Source organism: Cnephaeus nilssonii (assembly GCF_951640355.1).
Source record: "Cnephaeus nilssonii genome assembly, chromosome: 19".
NCBI classification, from domain to species: domain Eukaryota; kingdom Metazoa; phylum Chordata; class Mammalia; order Chiroptera; family Vespertilionidae; genus Cnephaeus; species Cnephaeus nilssonii.
In genome coordinates this window covers 50516747-50538103 of record NC_137090.1, presented here as the reverse complement: position 1 = coordinate 50538103, position 21357 = coordinate 50516747, and the positions used below count along the sequence as shown (strand labels likewise).

Here is a 21357-nt window from a genome sequence, read left to right as displayed (position 1 = left end):
CCTTAGAGAGGCCTGCAGACCTGCCCCACCGCCCCCTCTGCCTACGAGCCACCACGCTGTCATGGTGCCACAGCCCAGAGCCACTGCCCAGAGCCACAGCCCAGAGCCACCACGCTGTCATGTGCCACAGCCCAGAGCCACCACGCTGTCATGGTGCCACAGCCCAGAGCCACTGCCCAGAGCCACAGCCCAGAGCCACCACGCTGTCATGGTGCCACAGCCCAGAGCCACTGCCCAGAGCCACAGCCCAGAGCCACCACGCTGTCATGGTGCCACAGCCCAGAGCCACTGCCCAGAGCCACAGCCCAGAGCCACCACGCTGTCATGGTGCCACAGCCCAGAGCCACTGCCCAGAGCCACAGCCCAGAGCCACAGCCCAGAGCCACCACGCTGTCATGGTGCCACAGCCCAGAGCCACCACGCTGGCCATGTCGGCAGGACGACTCCCTGTGGCCAGCTTGGGCTGGCTGGCTATGGGTTTAGGGTTTATTCTGAACAATGTCGGGTGGGGCAGGGGAGGGAGCCAGGACTAGGCTCACCTGTGGGGGGCGGGGAGGGTCCAGGGAAAAACCAGGGTCTCCCCAGGTGGCAGCAGGGGAGGGTGGGGACGGCAGCACAGCCCGGGCCCGAGGGCATCAAGGACTGGCCGTGCTCAGCCACCTCTCTGCTCCCCCAGGGTGGGCAGTGCCCTGGCACTCAGATGCCTGCGGGCATGTGCTCAGCCCCACGCCAGGCCTGCCTCCCCTCCGGACCCCACACCCACACCTGGCGGTGGGGCACAGCCTCCTCGTCACCACGTGGACGCAGTGGGTGCCCTGGCGCCCTGTTAGTGCTCAGAGACCGAGGCTCAGAGGAGGAGCCAACGCTCGAATCCAGACCCAGGACGGCACCACCCAGTCCCTTAACATTCGTTCAGGGAGCATCGCTGGGCGTCAGAGCCTCTTCTAGGGCGCCCCCCACCCCGCCCCGGGGAGAGGGCGAAGCCGGTGCTGAGCCTGCCTTCCAGTGAGGCAGGTCCGGGTGCCGCGGGCGCGGGGAGAGCCAGGGTGGGGCCTGCTACATCTAGGGAGTCGGGAAGGCGTCCGGAACAAGCGGTGGCAGGTGAGGGGCCAGTAAGAGGCGGCGAGGCCAGCAGCTGGGCTGGAGGGCAGAGGGCCGAGGCCCAGCAGCGATGGCCTGTGGAGGGCTTCAGAGGGAGTCTGTCTCCGCCCTCTTTGCAAAGAACCCCTGTGCCTGGGGCTTGGGGCGCCAGCCGCTGCCCTGACCACACACACTTCTCTTGGTCACAGGTTGCACGTTCACGGAAGATAACTTTTCTCTGAAATGCCCCAAGCATAAGGTAGGTGACACAGGCCTTCCTGGAGGGGCCTGGGCTGGGGAGGGCCCTCCCCTCCCTCCCCTCCCCTCCCCTCCCTCCCCTCCCCTCTCTTCCCCTCCCTCCCCTTCCTCCTCTCCCCTCCCTCCCCTCCCTCCATGCCCTTCCACACCCTTCAGACCGACCATGGAGGGAGTTTCTGCCCCGCCTCCAGATGCCAGCCCCACCTGCCCACTGCTGCCCAGCCACTGGCCTGGCCAGGTCGGCCCTTGCTGCCCACAAAGATGCTTTACAAAGCTTGCGGGTCCTGAGGGAGGGCCCCCGGGCAGGAGACCAGGGAGGACAGGCAGGGGCACGGGCCGTGGACGGGGCGGGTGAGGGCTGGGAGGAGGGAAGAGCCTGGCGTGGGGCCGGCTGCCTCCGGAGAGACCCCAGCCCCCCGCAGGGAGCCCCTGGGGCCTTGGGTCTGGGGTGCGGGCTGCGCTCAGGTCCGGGTCGGTAACGGGCGGTGGGCGTGTGCTCTTCTCCTGCAGAGGCTTCCCTTGTAACCCCGGCGCTGGGAAAGCGGCGAGCCGCCTCCGCGGAGGAGGGCCCTCTGTACAGCCGCCCTGAGACCTCCCAGGGCCGTCCCGACCTGACGGGGCCTTCCTCGGATCTGGCTGCCTAGGGCTGAACCACCAGGTCCCTGGTTGGGAAGAAAACGTTCTGGAGCCCCGGCTCCCGGGCGGACGACAGCATTCCTCCCCGCACCCGGGCCAGGCTTGGGAAGGGCCCGGTCCCCGCAGCGGCGCCGCCGTTAGCCTGGGAGCGCGCCGCCCCACCGGGAGTTCCGTCAAGGCGCACACCTCACACGCGGTGCTGCCGCACGGGCTGCGCCCTGGAGCTGGGCCCGAGGGGCCTGGAGGGGACAGGGCGGCTCCTAGGAGTGGGGGTGGGGCGGGCTGGAGAGGGCTAGGCCTGCAGGGGGTGGGCCAGAGGCTCTGGAACAAACCATCCAGGATGTGCCCGAGTGCCCTTCCGACCAGCATTTGCCAAAACCTTCCTGTAGTTTGAGCAGAGCCAGGAGGGCCTGGGGCCATGCCCAAGGGATGCAGGTTCCCGGGTGTAAGCTGGGCTGGGGGGCACCCCTTTTGCTTCTGTTCTTCCCTTTCCAATCCTCCACCCCACCCCTGAGCCGCCTGGGGCGGGGCAGGAGACTCCCCAGAGCCCGGCTCCCGCGGATGGCGTGTCCCTCTGACGACCCCGCCCTCAGCAGAGCAGCCTGGACCTGTGTGCAAACCTGTGTACCCTCCCTCGATGTTGCATAGAATGTACATATGTGGGGAACATGCTCGCTTCTCCGTGTGTCGCTGCCGTCGTCGCGCACGCCTCAGCACAGGCCGGGGGCACCAAGAGGGCGCCTTTCCCACGCGCCCCGCCCAGGCCAGCCCCTTGCCCCGCCCCCAGCTCTGTCCGTGCTTCATAGGCCTGAGGCAGCCCCAGACCGGGGCACCTAGCAGCTTCCTGTACATAGACTGTAAAATGGTAAACGTGTGTATTATATCTGGCCTCGTTATATAGTGTATATATATGTATACATATACATATATATAATATATATGAAGACTGTAAAGGTTAAGACTAGTGTTCTTATTAGTATATTGCTTCACACTGAAGATTGTGTGTATCGAGCTGTTTCTAAAAGATGTTTATTTTCCTTAAGAGTAAAAAACAGTCATTGCATTCAGAAAAAAGTCAATAAAGATACGATTGTTTTGGAAGTGTGCGGCCGTGGGTTCTGAGCAGCTCCCGGGCCGGGCCGGGCCGCCGGGGCAGGGGACGCCGAGGGGAAGCTCGGGCAGCAGCGGCGTCCGGCTTCTGGCTGCTCCTCAGGGACAGAAAGCAAACCCCATTTCCCCGGATGGCGGGCGGGGAAAGGTGGGAGCTCCAGACACGCAGGGGGATGGCCTGTAGCTCTTGTCAGCGGACCCTACGGACACGGAGCTGTCCTCCATGTCACCCCGGGAGCGGGCGGGCAGAGGCAGGAGGGAGAAGACAGCCGCGACCTTAGGGCCCTGAGGGCCCAGGCCTTACCCAGAAGGGAGGCGAGTCCCAGGCAGAGGGGTGCAGGGAAGCCTCCGCCTGGCTTTGGGGGAAGACCCACGACCCCTCTGGTCAGCACCAGCGGAAGCACACCCCCCCCCAAAGAAACAAAACCCAGATTATAAATAATTTCATTTTTTATTCTCTGTACAAAACTTCTCAGCCTACGAAAATAGTTTATAAATGGCAAAGTAGCACTTGAGCCTCAGAGGCCAGGAGACTGGTGCCTGATGGAGGAGATCCCTCCGGGAGGGAAGCAGGGCCCCCTGCCGGCCAGGGAAGCCACTGGCCCCTCAGCGAGCCACACGCACCCTCTTCCCTCCACCGGGTGCCTGCCGAGCAGCGGCCACAGACCCGACCGGCGCCTGCAATTCCCCGACCGGCCACCAGAGGCCAGCACCACCCTGGCCTCGGCGCCTTGGGGTGGGGAGTGGGCCGGGGGTGTTGGGTCCCGCTCCCTGGGCCTCCCAGGTCAAGAGGCAAAACCCCCCAAGGATCTCCCCTTCGTCCCCAGCTCCTGCCAATGCAGGGCGGCCCCTGGGTGAACTGCAGGCGCTGGGGTCTCTGGCGCTGCCTTTGGCACGCGAGGCTGCAGCCGGGACAGCCAGAGGGCAGCGAGGCCCTGGACCAGGGCGGGCGGGCGCCAGGGGTCTAGCCGGAGGTGACGGTGGTCCCGCCGCCCAGGCGCAGGAGCATCTGCTGGCAGTCGTGCAGCAGCCGGCGGTCCCCGAGCTTCTCCAGCATGCGCTCCGCCTCGGCCAGCATGCCCACGCGCTGCCCGGGCACCGCCAGCAGGCAGGGCGGCAGGCAGCAGGAGGCCAGCAGCAGGGCCTCGGCGTGCTCCCGCCTGGGGCGCAGCTCCACCTCCGCTGCGCCTGCACGTGCACACAGCGCAGAGCCATCAGGGTGCCGCCTGCCCGCCCCGTCCGGGCATCTTGGAGCCTCGGACCCCCCGGGTCGGGCGCAGAACAGACTCAGGGGCACATGGGCACAGTCGCGCATCCCACATCGCCTCATTGGATTCCCCGGGGACACGCAAGTCACACCCTGTCCAGGCTGCTCCCACGCCCGGTGAGGCTGGCCCAGCGTCCCCGCCCCTAATGACCCCGCCCCCTGGTGGCCCCGCCCCCCTAAAGGCGGCCCCTCTCACCGCCTTTGCCGCAGGCGCCTGCCCTTTTCCTCAGACTGCGGTCCAGGAGCTGCTGTGTCCGCGTGGGGCTGGCCCCTGCCATCAGCCGGGCCGTGGCCTCATGCAGGAACACCTGGGCAGGAGGGGCCGGTGAGTCAGGGTTCAGGCCAGGCCCCCTCTCCACTCCAGCTGCTTCCTGTGCTCGTGTGGGGCGCCCGGGCACTCACCCTCCGCATGGCCGGCTGGAAGCTCTGCGCCAGGCGCCTCAGGCCGCTCAGGTCCCGCTGGAAGCCACGGAGCTCGAGGGCTGAGGCCTGGGCGCCGCTGCCCGGGCCCTGCACGGCCGGGGTTGGTGCCGACGGCTGCTGCCTCAGCCACAGGCTGGTTCGTGCCCCAAGGAGCAGGTCACACAGGAGCAACTGCATGGCCTGGGGGTGGCGGGCAGGGCAGGGTCATGGGGGCTCCAGCCCTGCGGGGGTGGGGGGGGCCTGCGGTGCCAGGGGCCGGCTCCGAGCTGCACTGCCGAGGCACTGCACCCACCTCACACGTGCAATGCAACAGCAATGCACCTCGGGGCCGCCCGCTCCAGGCCCCACGCCCACGCCTGCCACGCCGCACACCCCACCCTCCTCGGGGGCGGGTAACCACTGGCCCTGGACCCAAGCCCTAGCCAGGCAGCCGAGCCAGCCCGGCCCCCAGTCCTGCTCCTGCGGGCTAACCCCTCGTCTCCTGCAGCCCGGGAGGGAACGACCGAGGAGTGGAAAGGCCGCGACCCGCAGACCCGCCAGGGCCCTGGCCCCGCCCTCACCTTGTCAATGGCGCTGCCGGCTGCGGTGGTGGCCAGGCTGTCCTGCAGGTACTCACTGGCCTTCTCACAGACGGCCAGGCTGGCCAGGCTGCAGTCGGCCTTCCTGCGGCCCAGCAGGGCCCGCGCAGCCTTGAAGGAGAGCAGAGCTGCCCGGGGCAAGGGTCTCCTGTGGGGGGCAGGGCGGAGAAGTGGGGTCAGAGCAGGCGCAGGCCCCCAGAGCCCCGCTGCCCTGGCTCCAGCTTCATGGCAAAGACGGTGGCGACCCCCTCCGCACAGAGCGGGGCTGGGGCTGGGGCTGGGGCTGGCCCGCGCTCACTCCGACTCCTGCAGGGCGCGGGGCAGGCGCTCCACCAGTGGGTACAGCCGCGCAGCAGCCTCCTCGTCCCGCCGCAGCCAGTGCGTCACCACGGCCGTCAGCGCGGCCCACCACTTGGCCACTGGGTCTGTGCCTGAGGGAGCAGGGGTGCAGATGGGAGCGCTGCTCAAACAGCCACCCTGCACCGGAGGCCGCCCTGCCGTGGAGCAGGGGCTGGGGGCAGTCACGGGGCAGGGCCAGGGCTCACCGGGGGTGGTGGCCATGCTGGAGCCCACGGAGAAGCTGCACGCCGGGGCCCCGGCCGCATCAGAGCAGCTGTGCAGCAGCTGGAGGTACCCCAGGGCCTCCGAGAACTCCCTGTGGGGGAGACTGGTGTTAGGGCAGGCGGCCAGGCCCCGGGCGTCCGGGAGGGCACTGGCCCTTCACACCCCCCAGCACAGCCTGCCGTCCTGGCTCCGAGGGGCCCGGTCACCGCCGGCCCGGCTGGTGGGAGACGCGCCCGGAGAGGAGCCGAGACCCCCCTGAGGCCACCGTGGCGAGTGGACGGTCTCCTGGCTCCGGTCACCTCCACAAGCCCCCAGACACAGCCACTCCCAGACCACACGGGGCGGGCTCCTGCCTCCTGGGGCGTGAGGACGGGACACTCGCCTGTCCCCGTCAGCTGATGCAGGGCTGGGGCTGGGCTGGGCCACACAGTTCAGAGCTCGCTCCAAGAGGTGTTCTCGGAACAGCTGGGTCACCTGGGCCAGGGGGTCCACTGCGGGGAGGAGTGGGTGAGTGGGGAACGGCACAGTCTCCACATGCCCTCTCCTGGGCACACAGGGGGCTTGGCTCTGGGGCAGGTAAGTGGGTGAGTGAATACCCTGCCCCTGCCTTCGACAGCATGACCTACCGGGGCTCCCTCACCAGCTCCGCCCTCCCGCCTGGGGTCACCTCCCACGTCCATCCGCCACCTGCCCCACACCCCCTCCTTTCCTTCTGAAGAGGCCCAACTGAGAGACCAGCCCCAAAGCAACCACGGACAGCCAGGGACACCCGAGATGCAGGGACAGGGACGCGCAGGAGCGAGGCTAAGAAATGCGAGTGGAGAACAAAGGCTAGGGAGGGCGGGGGCCGGGGGGCTGGGGGGCTGGGGGGCCGGGGGGGGGCTGGGGAGGGCGGGGGCTGGGGAGGGCGGGGGCTGGGGGGGGCTGGGGAGGGCGGGGGCCGGGGAGGGCGGGGGCCGGGGGGCTGGGGAGGGCGGGGGCCGGGGCGGGGCTGGGGAGGGTGGGGTCTGGGGAGGGCGGGGGCCGGGGGGCCGGGGGGGCCGGGGAGGGCGGGGAGAGCACCTGGGTTCCCGGCCGAGCTGTACAGGCTCTCCCTCGGGGGGCTGCACAGGGCCCAGTCCCCATCCACGAAGAAGCGGTGGCCCACAGGGTGGCAGAGCCACTGCATGGCAGCGGGCACTGAGCCGCTCTGTGCCAGGCAGGCCTGGCGGGCACTGCTCAGGAAGAAGCGCTGTGGGGAAGGAGGTGGCTGTCACGCTGCCCCGGGCAGTGCCCGTGGGCCTCATCCTGTGCGGCCACCCCCACCCCCCCTGCGCCCAGCCCCCCCACTCACTGTCAGAAAGTGCAAGGCCCGCGGGAGGTGGGTCTTGACAGTCAGGGCAGCGGCCACGTAGATGTCAGCCAGCGTGGCCGCGGGCACGGCGTCCCCCGCACACTCGGCCAGGTTCAGGGCACTCAGCGCCAGGCTGGCGGCAGTGAGGCGGCCGCCGGTGTACTTCCCTGGGAGGCGACGGGGCGTGAGGCGGGGTGTGGTACAAAGGCGGCGGGAACCCGCAGCCCAGCTCCTTGCCCCCGTACCCGTGGCGTGGAGCTGGTGCAGCCTGTGGTAGACCAGTGCCGCGTCTCGGGCACTGGCGCGGGCATCGGCCTGCAGGGCACAGTCCCTCTGCAGCCCCCCCGCCTGGCCTGCCAGCCACCGGCCCAGCCAGAGCCGCTGCAGCAGGTGGCGCAGGAGGTTCCAGAGCAGGCTGCAGGCCAGGTCCAGGCGGCAGGTGGGCAGGGGCCGGCCCAGGGCCCGGAGGGCCAGCTGCAGCTGCTGGGCGGCCTGGGCGCAGTCCCCCTGGGAACAAGGTTTCCCGGAAGCCAGGTCAGGGACACAAACCCTGAGCACGGCATCCCTCCAGCTCTGATGGACCCTCCAGCTGGGGTCCCCGCTGAGCCCGGCGCCCCTCCGGGAGGCCAGAGGGAGACCGAGCAGCAGACAAGAGCAAGAGGACAGGGTAGGTTCCTGGCCCGCCCAGAGGGCAGGGAAGAGGGGGTGATGCCTGCCCCGCCCCGCCCCGCCCCGGGCAGCCCTTACCCTGGCCAGGTCCAGGTCCGCCTGCTTGCGGTGCCTCCAGAAGTGCACGGCGGGGCCGGAGTGGGGCCGCGTGACGGGCTCTCCATAGACGAAGAGGAGCGCCAGGGAGCCCAGCACCAGCAGCCCGTTAGTCAGCCAGACCAGCGGGGGCAGCAGCCGTGGCGCCCAGCCAGGGCCCCCTGCGGGCAGACAGAGGCTGGGGACAGAGCTCCCAAGACATGCAGGGCCCAAGCCCACAGGCCTAGAATCTGCATCCCAAGGGACCCCCCCCCCCCCACCTCTCTGCCGAAGACACCCACGCCAGCCTGTCCTACCTCCGTCCTCAGTGCCCAGCATGCTGCGCCCAGAGCCCTGGCGGGTGCTGGTGGCATCCGAGAGGCCAGGGAGGGCCCAGCTGCCCAGCAGGGAGGCCAAAGGGTTGCAGGAGAGACAGAGGAAGACGAGAGTGCACAGGGCCAGGCGGGAGCGGTCCAGCAGGCCCCGGCTGTGGGCGGGCGGCAGCGGCGTGGCCTGTGGGGCGGAGGGGGAGGACTGCGGAGGGTCTGGGGAGCGTGGCGTGGGGCCGGAGGGACCGCGCTCTCCCCACCCTCACTAGGGGGCCCCACGCGACTCCGGGTCCCAGGCGTGCGGTCTATAAAGGGAGGTGGGCTATGTTAGGGCTTTTTCCTGACCCAGTCCCGGGGTCAGAGGGTGTCGCTGGGAGCCAGGCAGGGGCCACCCCGCGGGCCCACCTGGCTGTCCTCGAGGACTGGGCTGTCGGGCTCCGAGTCGCTGCCGCCGCCCTTGCCGCTGAGGGCCAGCGGGCTGCTCTGGGAGGGGGAGCCGGCGTCCGAGGGCGGCGGGCTCAGCGTGTCCACCTCAGGCTTTACGCCCTCCATGGGCACGTCGGCGTCTCCTCTCCCGCCACAGGCGGACACCAGGTCCCTCAGAGGCTCTACCGGCAGGAGAGGAGCGGGCTGGGGGTTAAGGCAGAGACCCCGCCCCACCCACATCAACGTAGGGCCCTGGGGGAGGGAACTGGGAGTCGCCCAGCTTCTGAGGGCTACTTTAGGGGGCAAGAGAAGCTAAGGGCCTAGAGCCCTTGTAGGGTCAGAGCGTGAGGTGAGACGGGTGGGGCAGGGCCTGAGCAAGGGGCCCGGGAGGCCGGGACTCACTGCTTTTCTGCGCAGCAGCGCGCAGACTCCAGTTTTCCTGCTTGAGTTTCTGGTTGCTCTGTTGTAGGAAGCGAATGTAGTCAATGGCCTTGCGCAAGACGGCAGATTTATTCAGCTGCAGGGGCAGGAGGAGACGGCACAGGTGGCCGGTCAGGCGGGCAGGTGGCACCTGGGCAGGGGGCGGGCTGCTCGTGGGACAGCTGCCTCAGGGCCTTTGTACTCGCTGTTCCTGCTGCATGGAATGTCCCTCCCCCGGTGCCTCCGTCCGCACAGGAGGGGGTAAGGGTGAGCATGGGAAATGCCACAGCAGTGCCTCACTGATGGCTGGCGGCAGCATTACTGCCACCTGCATGGCTCACCCCTCACCCACGTCCCTGCCTCACACCCGACACTCCGTGAGGCCTGTCCTGCCTGGTTCTCGTTGGCACCTCAGTCCCCTCCCTGCGTTATGTCCTCCCGTGGAACTAAGCCGTCGGGCAGTGTGCCCGTTCCTCATCTCTCTCGTTTACTGTCGTCCCAACTAGAACATCAGCTCCCCGACAGGAGGGTTTTGTCTGTCTGTCCTCGTCTTATCCCTGGTGCTTAGAATAGCCCCCGGGGCACAGGGAGCCCCCAAGTTTAGCTGAATAAATAAAGTGGCCAAACAAGCAGACTGACCTCCCAGGCCGTCCTCCTCCCCCAGCAGCCTCCCTCCTGAGCGCCCTCTGCCTGAGCTCGCACCTTCGCCTCGGCGCCCACCACCAGGTCCTTGAGCTCGATGATCTTGTCGTTGATGGAGGAGCGGTAGCGCTTCTCAATGGCATTGTGGGCTGTTCGCTTCTCGCCGCGGCTCTGGGCCGCCCCCAGGGCCTTCCCGCCGGCCACCAGCCGACTGATGGGCAGCTTGTCGGCGTCCACGACCAGCGGCACCGTCGCCAGGAAGGCCCCGCCACTCACCAGGGTCTGCGGAGCCGGGCACGGGTCACCAGGCGGCCTGCGTGTGCGCAGACCCACCACCGCCTGCCCTGCCCACGCCACCCACCTGCAAGGGCCCGGTCTGCACCGCCGTGCCAGCGGCCAGGGAGCCGACGCCAGCCGCCTTCCCAGGGGCTCCCAGGTCTGCCTTCACGGCCGTCAGCAGCAGCGAGTCGGCCTTGATGAAGTGGGGCTGCAGCAGGACCTGGCGGCAGGAGGCCTCCGCTCTGAACTGTGGCTGGGCCAGAAGTTGCCACCCCCCAACGCCTGGCCAAACCCCTTACCGGGACCTGCTGGATCTGTGAGGTCACAGTGGCTGTTCCAGGGGCCACTGTGGTGGGGGCTGTGGCTGTCAACAGTGGCTGGGGGGCCGCACTCTGAACCTGGGCGTGCAAGGAGACCGGCGGGCCACCTGGCGAGCCCGGCAGCGGCTGTGGGGTGCTCCCTGGAGGGGTCCCTGCAGAAATAAAGTCTGGGCTGTGGGGACGAGCTGCCCTAACCCACTTTCAGCCTTGCCTCAGGGTCTGTCACTGTGTGACCGTGGACGAGTCATGACCCCGTGGCCTCAGTTTCCTCCCAGCGCCCCTGCCTGGGCTCTGAGGAGAATGTGCTCGCCTGCCAGGCAGGTGTGTCCGGAAGGCGGCGTTGATGTGACGCCCAGCAGAGGGGGAGGCAAAGCTTATTACCCAACAGAACACCAGTGCCCAGAGACCACCCATGTCTACCGCCTGCCAGTTCCCCTACCGGCACCACAGCGGCCCTGCCCCTGCCCGCCGCCCCCCCCCCCACGCCCTCACCTGTGGAGAAGGCTCCGGCGGGGCTGGGATAGCCCGGCACGGGCCCCGAGCTGAGCTGCAGGGGGGCTGAGGCCGGAGAGCTCTGGGGCGCGAGGGCCCCCGGCAGGGGCTGTGGGGTGGGGGGCTGCAGGATGGTCCGCGGCACCGGCTCCTCCTTGACCCCAGGCCCGGGGGAGAAGGCGGGCCCGGATGGGTACATCTTCAATGTGGGCGCAGGCTGGGGAGGGGACAACAGTGGGGGGATTGCCTTGGGCCCCCCCAGAAAGCCTGCGAGTGGGGAGCTCATAGTGGCATGCGGTGGAGACGAGCTGCCGGGGGAGCGGGCTTCGGGAAGCGCGGGGTCCGCGCCCGCCGCTCCGCCCCCAGCGTAGGGCGGGTCGAACAGGCCGGGAAAGTCGGCGTCCTGGTTGCTGAGGAGCTGAAGCATGTCTGGGGAGGAGAAAAGGCCGTGAGGACCGTGAGCGGGCAGTGCATGCCCCATCCACACGGCGGCACGTGAAGGCAACGCACCCCCGTGGGCTGCGCTCCCAGACGCACGGCCACTTCCCGGGCACCCGTGACGGAGCAATCGCGGTGCCTCCCCTTATCAGAAAGTCGCTGCGCACGGGCAGGGCAGGTCGGGGCGACGCATGGCCAGGGCCCAAGGCCCCTTCCCTCAGCCCACACCTCGGCCGAGACAGGCGGGTCCTGGGCACAAGGCTGCAGCCTGCAGAGCTGCCCTCACCACCTTCCTCCACGGGACAGACAGACAGCTCGGAGCAGAGGCAGCTGCTGGGCACGTGCGTGCCAGCGAGCGTGTCCGCGTGTTCTGCCCAAACTCTGCCGCACGGAGCACGCTGGGACCCTGTCCGGGCTTGGTTTCCCTCCATAACAGAAACGGTGGCTGTCCTGAGGCCCTCCTCTTGCACAGACTGGGACACCCTCTCCCCGACTGCCCAGCCTGGCCGCAGGCCCACCCCGCGGGCCCCTGGGTCAGCCCGGGGCCCTCTAACCCACTGCGGGCAGCTACCCACTGGGTCAAAGTTCCCTGCGGGACCCATGAGCACAACCCTGGGCTCATCCCTGGCCACACCCGGTGGGGAGGGGAGGGGAAGGGAGGGGAGGGGGAGGGGAGGGGAGGGGAGGGGAGGGGAGGGGAGGGGAGGCCCTCTAGGCAGGATGCTGAGGCCTCACAGGCGGGCAGCGGGAACAGCTGCCCTCAGTGCTGCCTGGCTCCTTCCTGCGGCAGGTGCCCGGGCCCGGGTTACTGCGGGGGCTCCCTATGGCCTCCAAAAAAGCAGTAGGGGTGCCGGCTCAGCCTCCCTGGCCCCCAAACAGAAACACGTTGTGGGCCCCGAGGTTATGAGGCTCAACATACTTTCCCTTGCAGCCTCTCCCATCCCTGACCGTCCTCACTGAGCCTCTTCGATAGATGGGGAAACTGAGGCCCCAGAAGAAAACGGATTGGGCCCAGGGCTGGGGTCAGGGTTAGACACCCAGAACGCCCGCCGCCCGCGACAGAAGGACGACCGGCCCCCCGGTGCCGGAGGCCGCCTCTCCCCAGGCTGGGCTGCGGGAGGCGAGGGTGGTCCCCGCCCTCCTGGGGGCTGGAAGGGCGCCCCGCCCCTCGGAGCCGGCGCTTCCCAGTCGTGTCTGACAGCCGCCATTCGCAGCGGTGCGTGGCCCGCAGGGAGGTGCAGGCTTGCGGCGAGGGGGCCTCCAAATACCTTCGAACGTGCAGTCCATGGCTCCGCGCCCGCCGCCCCAGGGGCGCCCAGGCAGCCGGCCGGCGGGTGTCCGGCCGCACCTGTCACCTGCCCGCTCCGCGCTCCGCCGCCGCCGCGCCGCCCGCCCGCCCTCCGGCCGCCGGGCATGGGGTGAGCGGGCGCGGCCAATCAGCGGCTGCGCCTCCGCCTCCCTGGGGTCCCGCCCCGGCCCCGCCCATCCCGACCGCGGCTCAGCTTCAGGTTTCACCCCAGGACTCCAACGGGGCCGGGGTTACCCCCGGGCACTCGCCCTTAACCCGCTTGGCGCCGGGGTTACTGGCGGTCACCGAGGAGGGCCGGCCCCCAGCTCCCTGACCAACTCGGACAGCCGAGCGGGCACGCGGGGAAGAGCCCAACACCTGGCTCGCTGCCATCCCCGCAGGTCGCCCCCCCTCGCAGCCTCAGTTTAACCCTTAGAGCAGGGACGACCACCTCCTTGGCAGGGAGGAGGACAGGGAGGAGGACAGGGAGGACAGGAGATGGGGTGGAGCGCTTACTAAGGCCCAAGGGGGCCTCCCCTTGCAGGGGCTCCAAGAACCCGCCAGAGCGGGGAAGGCACCCCCACCCCAGCGCACACCCAGAGAATACCTGCGGCTCCTGATTCCCAGCACAGACGTCCCTTTACAGAGGGACCTGCCGGGCCTCGGATGGTGTGTGTGTGTGTGTGTGTGTGTGTGTGTGTGTGTGTGTGGTCAGTGAAGTCTTCCTTGTCCCCCAAAGTCTCCTAGCCCCCCAGCAGTCCAGGGAAGGCCTGATTCATGCACTGGAGGGTCCCTATGACAGGTGAGGAAGGCAGGGTGTCAGCCCCAGGGTGACAGGCTCTGGGGGTCCTTGAGGGGGTACCTCGGCCCATCCCTCTTTCTGTGTGAGGTCAGAGTTGGACAGATGAGCAGAGCCTGGCCAGCAGTGCAGCCCCCGCAAGGCCCGGTCAGCCTCCAACTGCAGCCCGGCCCAGCCCTCCTGCTCCCGGGCTCCTGCCACCTTGGAGGGGGCCGCCGCTGGGCAGGAGCGGGTGGTGCTGGGGCTGGAGCCTCCGTGAGGAAACAGGACCTCGCCTCCTCACACCCCCGTGTGTCCCCAGGTCCCGCCTGGCCCTGCATGGCCCAGGCCAACAGAATGCCCCGCCCCCTCCTCTGCCGGGGCTACCTCTCGCTCTGCCTCACTCAAAGGCACACACTCTCGTGCCCCGTCCTCTTCACCAGTTTCCTGCCTCGTTTGGTTTTCCATTTCTCACACCTTGTGCTCGGCGCCGTGCGCCCAGAGCCAGGCGGCATGGGGGACCGCACTCGGTGACCCTCCCAGAGGAGGGCTGGCCTGGCAGAGGACGCGGGCGGGCTAAGCGAGGACTTGGGGAGACAGAGGGCCTGGGGGCTGCGAGGCCCCAGCTGCACGCGGGGAGGCCGGCCATCCCTGCCCCCGGCCTGCCCTGCCCCATCTCACTAATCTCTGCGAGCTGGGTGACCCAGCCCCATAGCCCCACCCCACCCCACCCCAGATACAGCCGCGGGCAGCCCCGTCCCTCACTTGCTGTGTGATCCTGGGCAGGTCGCCCGCCCCCCCCCCCCCCCCCCCCGGCTCTGCGGCAGGGCGGCCGGGCCTGGGGAGCAGGCAGCGAGCTGCCGGCCAGGGAACGGTCGAGGTGGAAGCCCACACCATCTGGTGGAGATGGTTCCGGAGAGTTCAGGGTGAGGCAGGACAGGCAGCTGGGCGTGCGGGTGAGGGAAGCCCCTCTCCGGCCTCACCGGCCGCCTCTGGGAGCCAGGACAGTGCGCCGCCCGGGAGGCTGCGGCTCCCAAACTGGGCAGCAACCTTGAGCCCTCGGAGCACTGGGCCCCCGCCTGAAGGCAGGCTCAAAGCACAGCGGCTCCTGTGAGCACCCTCTGGACTTAGGGAAGGGAAGGAGGTGCAGTCTCTGGGCCTCAGTACCCCCCCCCCCCCCCATTTTTCACCTTCCCTGCCTCCTCCTCCAGCCTGAATCCCTCCTTTTTCCTCTCCTTCCTCCTCTTCTGCCCTGATTCTATCAGGACCCAACAGGAAACCTGAATCCCCCTGCCCCCCGCCCCCGCCCGCCCGCTCTGCCTTCAGGCCTCCCTCTGCAGGCAGATGTGGGTCAGCCTTTTATTCTCTGGCCTGTTTATCCTGAGGCCACAACAGACACCCTGGGAGGGCCTCAGACCATAAACTTGCAGGAGCCCAGCTATGACCATCACAGAAGCCGACATCCCATCCAACCTGCATGAGGCCTCGAGCCCCAAACTCTGCTTACATGCCTCCCAGGACAGGAAGCTCACCACCTCTATGACATGGCCTGGTTCGTGAAGCCCAGATCTGTATCTCTGGTAACAACTACTGTCCTTCCGTGTCCGCTGTGTGTCAGGCCTGCGCCAGGCACTGAAGACACAGGGACACCGCACGAAGGCCTTCCCTCGTCGGGGGCGATGGGCAGTTTGCAGATCCATGGAGGAAGCGGTGCAGGGTGATGGGCACGGGAAGGAAGTGAGGCAGGGTAGAGTGTGAAGGGCCACTGGGGATGCCGTGGTCAGGGCAGGCCTCTCTGAGGGAGTGGGCCACAGGGAGGGAGGGTGTCCTGGGCAGATGAAACAGCAAGTGCAAATGCCCTGGGGCGGGGGAAGTGGTGTGCCACAGGAGGCCAGTGTGGCTGCAGTGGGCGTGAGAGTGGAGGTCAGGGAGGCAGCGAGGAGCTGGGATTCCAACCTAAGTTGCCCGTCACCTGAGCGAGGTCGCCAATCCTCCAGGGCCGTGGTCGGCAAACTGCGGCTCACGAGCCACATGCGGCTCTTTGGCCCCTTGAGTGTGGCTCTTCCACAAAATACCACGGCCTGGGCGAGTCTATTTTGAAGAAGTGGCGTTAGAAGAAGTTTAAGTTTATTTATTTATTTATTTATTTATTTATTTATTTTTTAAAATATATTTTATTGATTTTTTACAGAGAGGAAGGGAGAGGGATAGAGAGCTAGAAACATCGATGAGAGAGAATCATCGACCAGCTGCCTCCTGCACACCCCCCACCAGGGATGTGCCCGCAGCCAATGTACATGCCCTTGACCGGAATCGAACCTGGGACCTCTCAGTCCGCAGACCGACGCTCTATCCATTGAGCCAAACCGGTTTTGGCAGAAGAAGTTTAAGTTTAAAAATTTGGCTCTCAAAGGAAATTTCAATCGTTGTGCTGTTGGTATTTGGCTCTGTGACTAATGAGTTTGCCGACCGCGGCTCCAGGGCACGGGCAGGGACGGCGCCTGCAAACTGTGCTGTGCAGCCCAGATCGCAAGGCCGCCGCCGTGAAGAGGCGGAACAGAAGCAGCCTCCCGCACGGAGGTCCGAGGCAGCTCGTGCCCCAGGGTCACCGCTGCCTGCTGGGCGGAGGGTGCAGGGCGGGATGGGCGCTCTGAGATACTCCGGGGCGGGGCGCTAAACACAGCTCTGGGCACTGAACAAAACCCCAAAAGTAGTCGCCCTGGCTGGTGTTGCCCAGTGGGTAGACCAGCCCCACTTCGTCTCCCACTCGGAAACCCAGAATCCCCAAGTGGCGGGTGCTCAGAGCTAGGAACCATAGCCCAGAACATCCTAGAAACCTGCAACCCAGGCTCCTGGGATAACCACTGCGGCCGTTAGTTTAGTAAACGTATTAGGTGCCAGGTCCTGGTTAAGTCCTCTGAATGACAACTGGGTGAGGGCCTACTATGTGCTGTGTACTGGCCACAACTCTAAGAGGCTGGTTTATCATGACCCCCAGTGCACTAACGAGAACCTGAAGGTCAGATCTGTTCGGCTTCTTCGCCACGGCCACACAACGACCGAACTGCAAGTCCTCCGGACCCCAACCTTGCAGCAGCAGGAACATGGGACCTCGGAGCCCTGAAGGGCAGACTTGAGGTGTGACTAGGAAGGGCAGGCTCACTGGAGGAAGCTGGGTGTCAATGGGGGGGGGGGGGGGGGGGGCTGCAGCAGGGCTCCTGGGCAGAGTGGGTCTCTCCAAGCTACCAGCTCTCCCAGCCCTGTCCACATCCGACCACACCTCAAACCCAGGGTGGGGCTCACAAACCTGGAACCAAACCAAGACCCCCTTTCCCAGGAGCCCCGTCAGTTCCCAGGGTCAGAGTGCGCGGCCACAGAACCCAGGCCTGACAGAGGCACTTCCTCCGGCCGCACAGCCACTCCCCGCAGGGCTGCCGCTGCCGGTGGGGAAAGTCTAGGTCCAGGCTTCTGGCCGGCAGTGACCCCTGCCCGGGGCTGACCAGGTCACTCAGGATGTTTCTGTCCAGTGAGGTGACCCCTGAGCAGGAGGTGACTCCCAGCCACTGTTTGCCTGTCTGTTGGACCCACTCCCAGCAAGCTTCTCTCCGTGCCCAGCCCTGTCCGCTCCGAGGCATCAGGGCTCAGGGGCAGGACATCTTACAGCCGCTACCTCCTGCTTCCCAGGGGAGGCCCTGCGGCTCAGAGGCAGGCACGCTCCCGAGGAAGACAGCAAGGCGCTGCCTCCGTGGAGGGCGCCGCACCACCCAGAGGGGAGCGGGAGTGCCGGGTCAGCTCTGAATGGCAGGAGGGCACGCGCACGGGCCTTGCAGGTCATGCTGGCCCAGGAATTTTGTCTCGGGGGCACTGGGAGCCATGGGTGGTCTGGGAACCGGGGAGCGATGTGCCTGGAGCTGGGAGCTGGGCTGTAGGCAGTCAATCTCAAGTGTTTTCTGGAAGGGGCTGTGCTGAGAGGCACCAGGGAGAGAAGTGGCACAAGCTATGGCGGGCGGGGTGCCAGATGGCAGTGTGGCCCCGCTGTGCTCAGCATCAGGGCTGCCTGAACCCAGAACAGGCGGACACACATGGCTGGGCCTTGGCGGCAAGGCTCCTGGTGTTGGCTTAGGCCCCTTGGGAGAGACCCAGGGCCGAGAGCTCCAAAAGCACTGCCCGGGGGGGGGGGGGGGGGGGGGGCAGAAAGGCACACTAGCTTGTCAGGCCCGGGTGTGGCACACAGAGGCACGCAGAGCAAACCAGAGCCTCGGGGTGCCCTCAGCCGGGGCTGCCCGGGGGCGGAGGCCTGACCAGCACTCATGTCCGTTTGCTCGGCCACAGCGTGTGAGGGTCTGATCCATCAACTGGACTCAATCCCTCTGCCCACGGCGCTGGGCACCCCGAGGCAGAGCACGAACAGAGGCCGGGAGGAGCTCACGGCCGGTCGCCAGGGCAGAGCTGACCCACAGCACACAGGCCTCCGCTGCTGGGCCAAGACCAGTCACATGACAGAGGGCGTGGCCGGCAGGGCGGGGCTCGAGGCCGTGGCTGGTGCCAGACCTCAGTCTCATGACTGTAAGGCCACTCTGGGCGGGGAGAGGGAGGTGGCCTTGCGGCCTCTGACCTCTCTGACCCAGGCCCCAGCACAACCCACATGGAGCAGCCTCTTGGGTTCCCTGCTCGATTGCCCACTCTCCACACCCCTGACCCCACTCCTAGGAGCCCACAGCCTGGGTCTGAGTCCCTGCTCTGCCATGATCTGGCTGTGTGAACTCAGGCAAGTCACTCAACTTCTCCAGGCCTCGGGCACCCATCTATAGGAAGATCCTAAGTCTATCCACTTGGGGTTGTCGGGAGGACTCGACGGTCAGCATAGTGCCTGGCACACAGTAGGTGCTCAGCTAAGTCCCTACTTGTGTTATGCCTCTACCCCAGCCACCAGGGTAAGCTTATGACAAGGAACCCAAGCCCCTTGCCAAGACGCCCCCGCTTTCTCAGCCTGGTCCCCACACGTCCTGGCCCTGAGGCCTGCATCCTGGCACTGCCTGGCCCGCTTCTCAACCCTTGTTCCTGTCAGGGGACCTGGAGACCCTGCCCTGCACACCCTCAAGTCACCTCTCCCTAGACCTGATCAAACCTGCCCAGCTCTGAGCGCAGGGTAAGCGGCGCCTCAGACCAGCAGCTCCTCCCCCGGCCCCCCCCTCCCCCCCCACTCCCCGAGGTGCAGTCTGTCTATGGAACTAAGCGAGGAAACCTCCGGGCCAGTGTGGCCTGGACCGATTGTTGTCTGACTGTTGGCATAAAACAAAGCAGGTGACATCGGGCTCTATAGATTTCTAAAAATACAGGCGCGTGACAGGGCTGGCGGACGGGAGAGCTGTCAGGAGGCAGCGTGACCTGGCTGGGGAGATGAAAATGTTCTTCAGCCAGCTGGGGATGCTCACCCAGCTGGTAAATTTACCGAACTCACTGGACTGTGCACTGGAGATGGGGAAAGCTTATAATAGGTAATTAGACCCCATAAAAGGGGGACCAGGAGTCTGAAAAAGCTTGTATAGGCACACGTGATTAACAGCTTCTCTGTGGCAGTAAGTTTAAGAAAGGCTGTATTTTTTCCCTCTTGCTCACCTGTGCTTTCTAATTTTTCTATGATGCAAAGAACTTAGCTGTGTAAACTGGGCGGGGGTGGGGGGGGGGAGAGGCGGGGGGAGCAGAAAAGGCTGAATAACAAACAAGAAATGCTCCGCTGCAGTGGGCAACCCTTATGTCCAGTCCAATGAGAGTCCTCCGCGTGGCCAGCGGTGGTGGCTCTGGGCTGTGGCTCTGGGCAGTGGCTCTGGGCAGTGGCTCTGGGCTGTGGCTCTGGGCAGTGCCTCTGGGCAGTAGCTCTGGGCTGTGGCACCATGACAGCGTGGTGGCTCGTAGGCAGAGGGGGCGGTGGGGCAGGTCTGCAGGCCTCTCTGAGGCTGCCTCTTTTTCCGCCCCCCGCCAGAACCTGGGGGCCCCTCTCCTGAAAACCGCCACGGTTTCTGCACAGCAGGGCCAGCAACTGGAAGTGGGTCCCGTGTCTCCCGAGCTCAGGCAAGCCAGACCGGGGCTGGGGCTGAACTCACCCCAGCAAGAGGCCAGTTGTTCTTTTTTTCCTCGGATGAGAGTGGGGGCCTAGTCTGATCTCCAAATGCCCCCACCCCTAATGGCTGCCCAATCCTGGCCTTTGGGTCCAGGGGAGAATGTTTCTATAAATGAGTCAACAACAAAGGTCTGTGCCAGACGCACCTGCTCCGGTTTGAAGGGAGGCACGGGATGGACCCAGAGGGGGAGCCTGAGGCTCAGGGTGTCAGAGGGCTGACCCCAAAGCCCAGGTCTGCACCACTTGGTCAAAGCGCCTTCCAGGCTCCACCTCTGGGCCCGCACTTGTGGGCTGTGAGTGCGTCCGGCTTGATGGCCCCAGGACAGCGGCCAGGGCTCTCCTCTGGGCCCGGCCCCGCCTGGCCTGAGGGGCAGCAGAGGATGCGACTGTGCTGCGAATCCGGACGCAGCAGGCGCTCTGAGGCGTCCATCCAGGTTGTGGGGAGTGTGAGTCCTGAGCTGCCGTCCTCAGTTTCCCTACCAACCAAGTGCAACTCGGCCAGAACTGCTGAACCTGCGCACAACCATGGAGGGCAATTGGCTGGAGCTTCCGTTTGCGCGTCTGCGAAGTGAGGCAACAACCTCCTAGGCACCTGCTGCTCCGCGGTCCCCAAACCCCTTCTCCTCACAAGCAGCGCTGATGCTTTAAAAGATGCAAATAACCAGCTCGCCCTCGGCACCTTCCCACCTCCCGGTCAGGCCTGAGCCGGCGGCGCTGGGTGGGAAACATCCTTCTCACCGGGCCCAGAGGCCTCAGCTCCAAAGGTCTGACCCAAGTAGCCCACCCCTGCTCCACCCCAGGTGCAACTAGACCTCAATGTCCGTTTTGTTCCGGGGGTTCCTGCGCCCCGAAGGGCGTAGCCCAGCTGTTCGAGCCCCGCGTTGGGGACGGGACTGGAATCCACAGGGCTGCGAGCCCCGCCCCCCCACCCCCATCCGGACCGCGCGCAGGGCGCAGGGCGCACTCTGGCCCCGGGGACTGACCGTGAGTAACCCCGCGCCGACGTCACGGGGACCGGGCGGGGCCTCGCGAGGCCGGATCCCCAGCGCGGGGCTGAGGGCTCACGGGTCGCGCGGCCTGGGGCCCGGGACGCCCAGAACGCACGTCCCGGCCGCGCACCCCCAAGGGCCCGATGGCGCAGCTCGAGACGCCGAGCCGCGCCATCCGGACACGCGGGACGCCCCGCCCGGGAAAGCCGGCTCCCGCGGCTCCGCGCCCCGACGCACCTTCGATGTCCGTCAGCAGCGCCGCGTCCAGCTCGCAGGGCTCGGCCAGCGCCCGCTCCAGGGCCGTGAAGGGCGGCTCATCCATGGCGCGTTCGCCGCGGGTCGGCCCGGCGCGCACGGCTCTCGCCCGAGCGCTGCGTCCCCCGGGCCCGCCCCCGCGCAGCTCCTCGGACTCTGGGTCCCGGCGGCTCCGGGGCGGCGGGCGGGCTGGCGCGTAGGCCCCGCCCCTGGCGGCCCCGCCCCACCTGGAGGCTCGGCGACCGGCTCCCCGCCGTCCGCCAGGCCCCAGCGGAGCCCGCGTCCCTCCCCCGCCCGCCCGCCCGGCGGAGCCCCCGGCGGCCGCAGCGCCTCTGGGCAGCGGTTCCCACCGCGTGGAGCAAAGGCTGAGTGGCAGCCGGGACGCCCAGAGGCGTCCGCCCCGACGAACCTCCCGCCTAGATGTGGGTCCTCAGGACCAGACAGACCGCCTGACGCAGGGCTCACTGCCGTGTGGCCTCGGACCGCGCACATCACCCCTCCGAGCCTCCGTTATCTCAGTGACAACCGGAACCTGGCGATGCCCTTGCACAGGTTGGCCGGAGGCTGGTGATGACGCGAGGGGCTGG

The 21357-nt window shown here is 67.2% G+C and overlaps 2 protein-coding genes across 8 annotated transcripts in view; one reads left to right on the top strand and one right to left on the bottom strand.

Moving 5' to 3' along the window:
* RAI1 (retinoic acid induced 1) overlaps positions 1–3496 on the top strand; it is a 121929-nt gene extending 118433 nt beyond the window's left edge. For all 3 annotated transcript variants that reach the window (XM_079797385.1, XM_079797383.1, XM_079797384.1), the window contains 2 exons: positions 1290–1339; positions 1849–3496. In XM_079797385.1, the coding sequence (XP_079653511.1) occupies positions 1290–1339; positions 1849–1863 (65 nt within the window). In that variant the 3' untranslated portion in view covers positions 1864–3496. The remainder of the gene's footprint in view (positions 1–1289; positions 1340–1848) is intronic.
* Positions 3497–3516: 20 nt separating this feature from the next.
* Positions 3517–20971, bottom strand: SREBF1 (sterol regulatory element binding transcription factor 1). 5 transcript variants are annotated; one of them, XM_079797388.1, is made up of 19 exons: positions 20753–20970; positions 10902–11330; positions 10389–10561; positions 10172–10309; positions 9871–10092; positions 9151–9208; positions 8728–8930; positions 8311–8506; positions 7997–8175; positions 7495–7756; positions 7250–7416; positions 6979–7147; positions 6295–6407; positions 5898–6003; positions 5651–5783; positions 5335–5500; positions 4754–4954; positions 4548–4659; positions 3912–4272 (listed from the first exon to the last, which is right to left on the bottom strand). In XM_079797388.1, exons 1-19 carry the CDS (start codon positions 20835–20837, stop codon positions 4049–4051), a joined length of 3336 nt encoding a protein of 1111 aa, XP_079653514.1. In that variant the 5' UTR covers positions 20838–20970; the 3' UTR covers positions 3912–4048. The 5 variants fall into 5 exon arrangements, with proteins under 5 accessions (XP_079653516.1, XP_079653514.1, XP_079653513.1 ...); XM_079797387.1 differs by having other exon boundaries at positions 9151–9265; positions 20753–20969; XM_079797389.1 differs by lacking the exon at positions 20753–20970 and adding an exon at positions 12608–12762 and having other exon boundaries at positions 9151–9265.
* Between the last annotated feature and the right edge of the window lie 386 nt (positions 20972–21357).

Coding starts and splice junctions, on each gene's coding strand:
- SREBF1 (XM_079797390.1), bottom strand. CDS start 20,837: ATGGATGAGCCGCCCTTCACGGCCCTGGAGCGGGCGCTGGCCGAGCCC. Junction 11,331..20,752: donor GCTGCTGACGGACATCGAAG/GTGCGTCGGGGC, acceptor TCTCCTCCCCAG/ACATGCTTCAGCTCCTCAGC. Junction 7,417..7,494: donor GCACCAGCTCCACGCCACGG/GTACGGGGGCAA, acceptor GTCGCCTCCCAG/GGAAGTACACCGGCGGCCGC.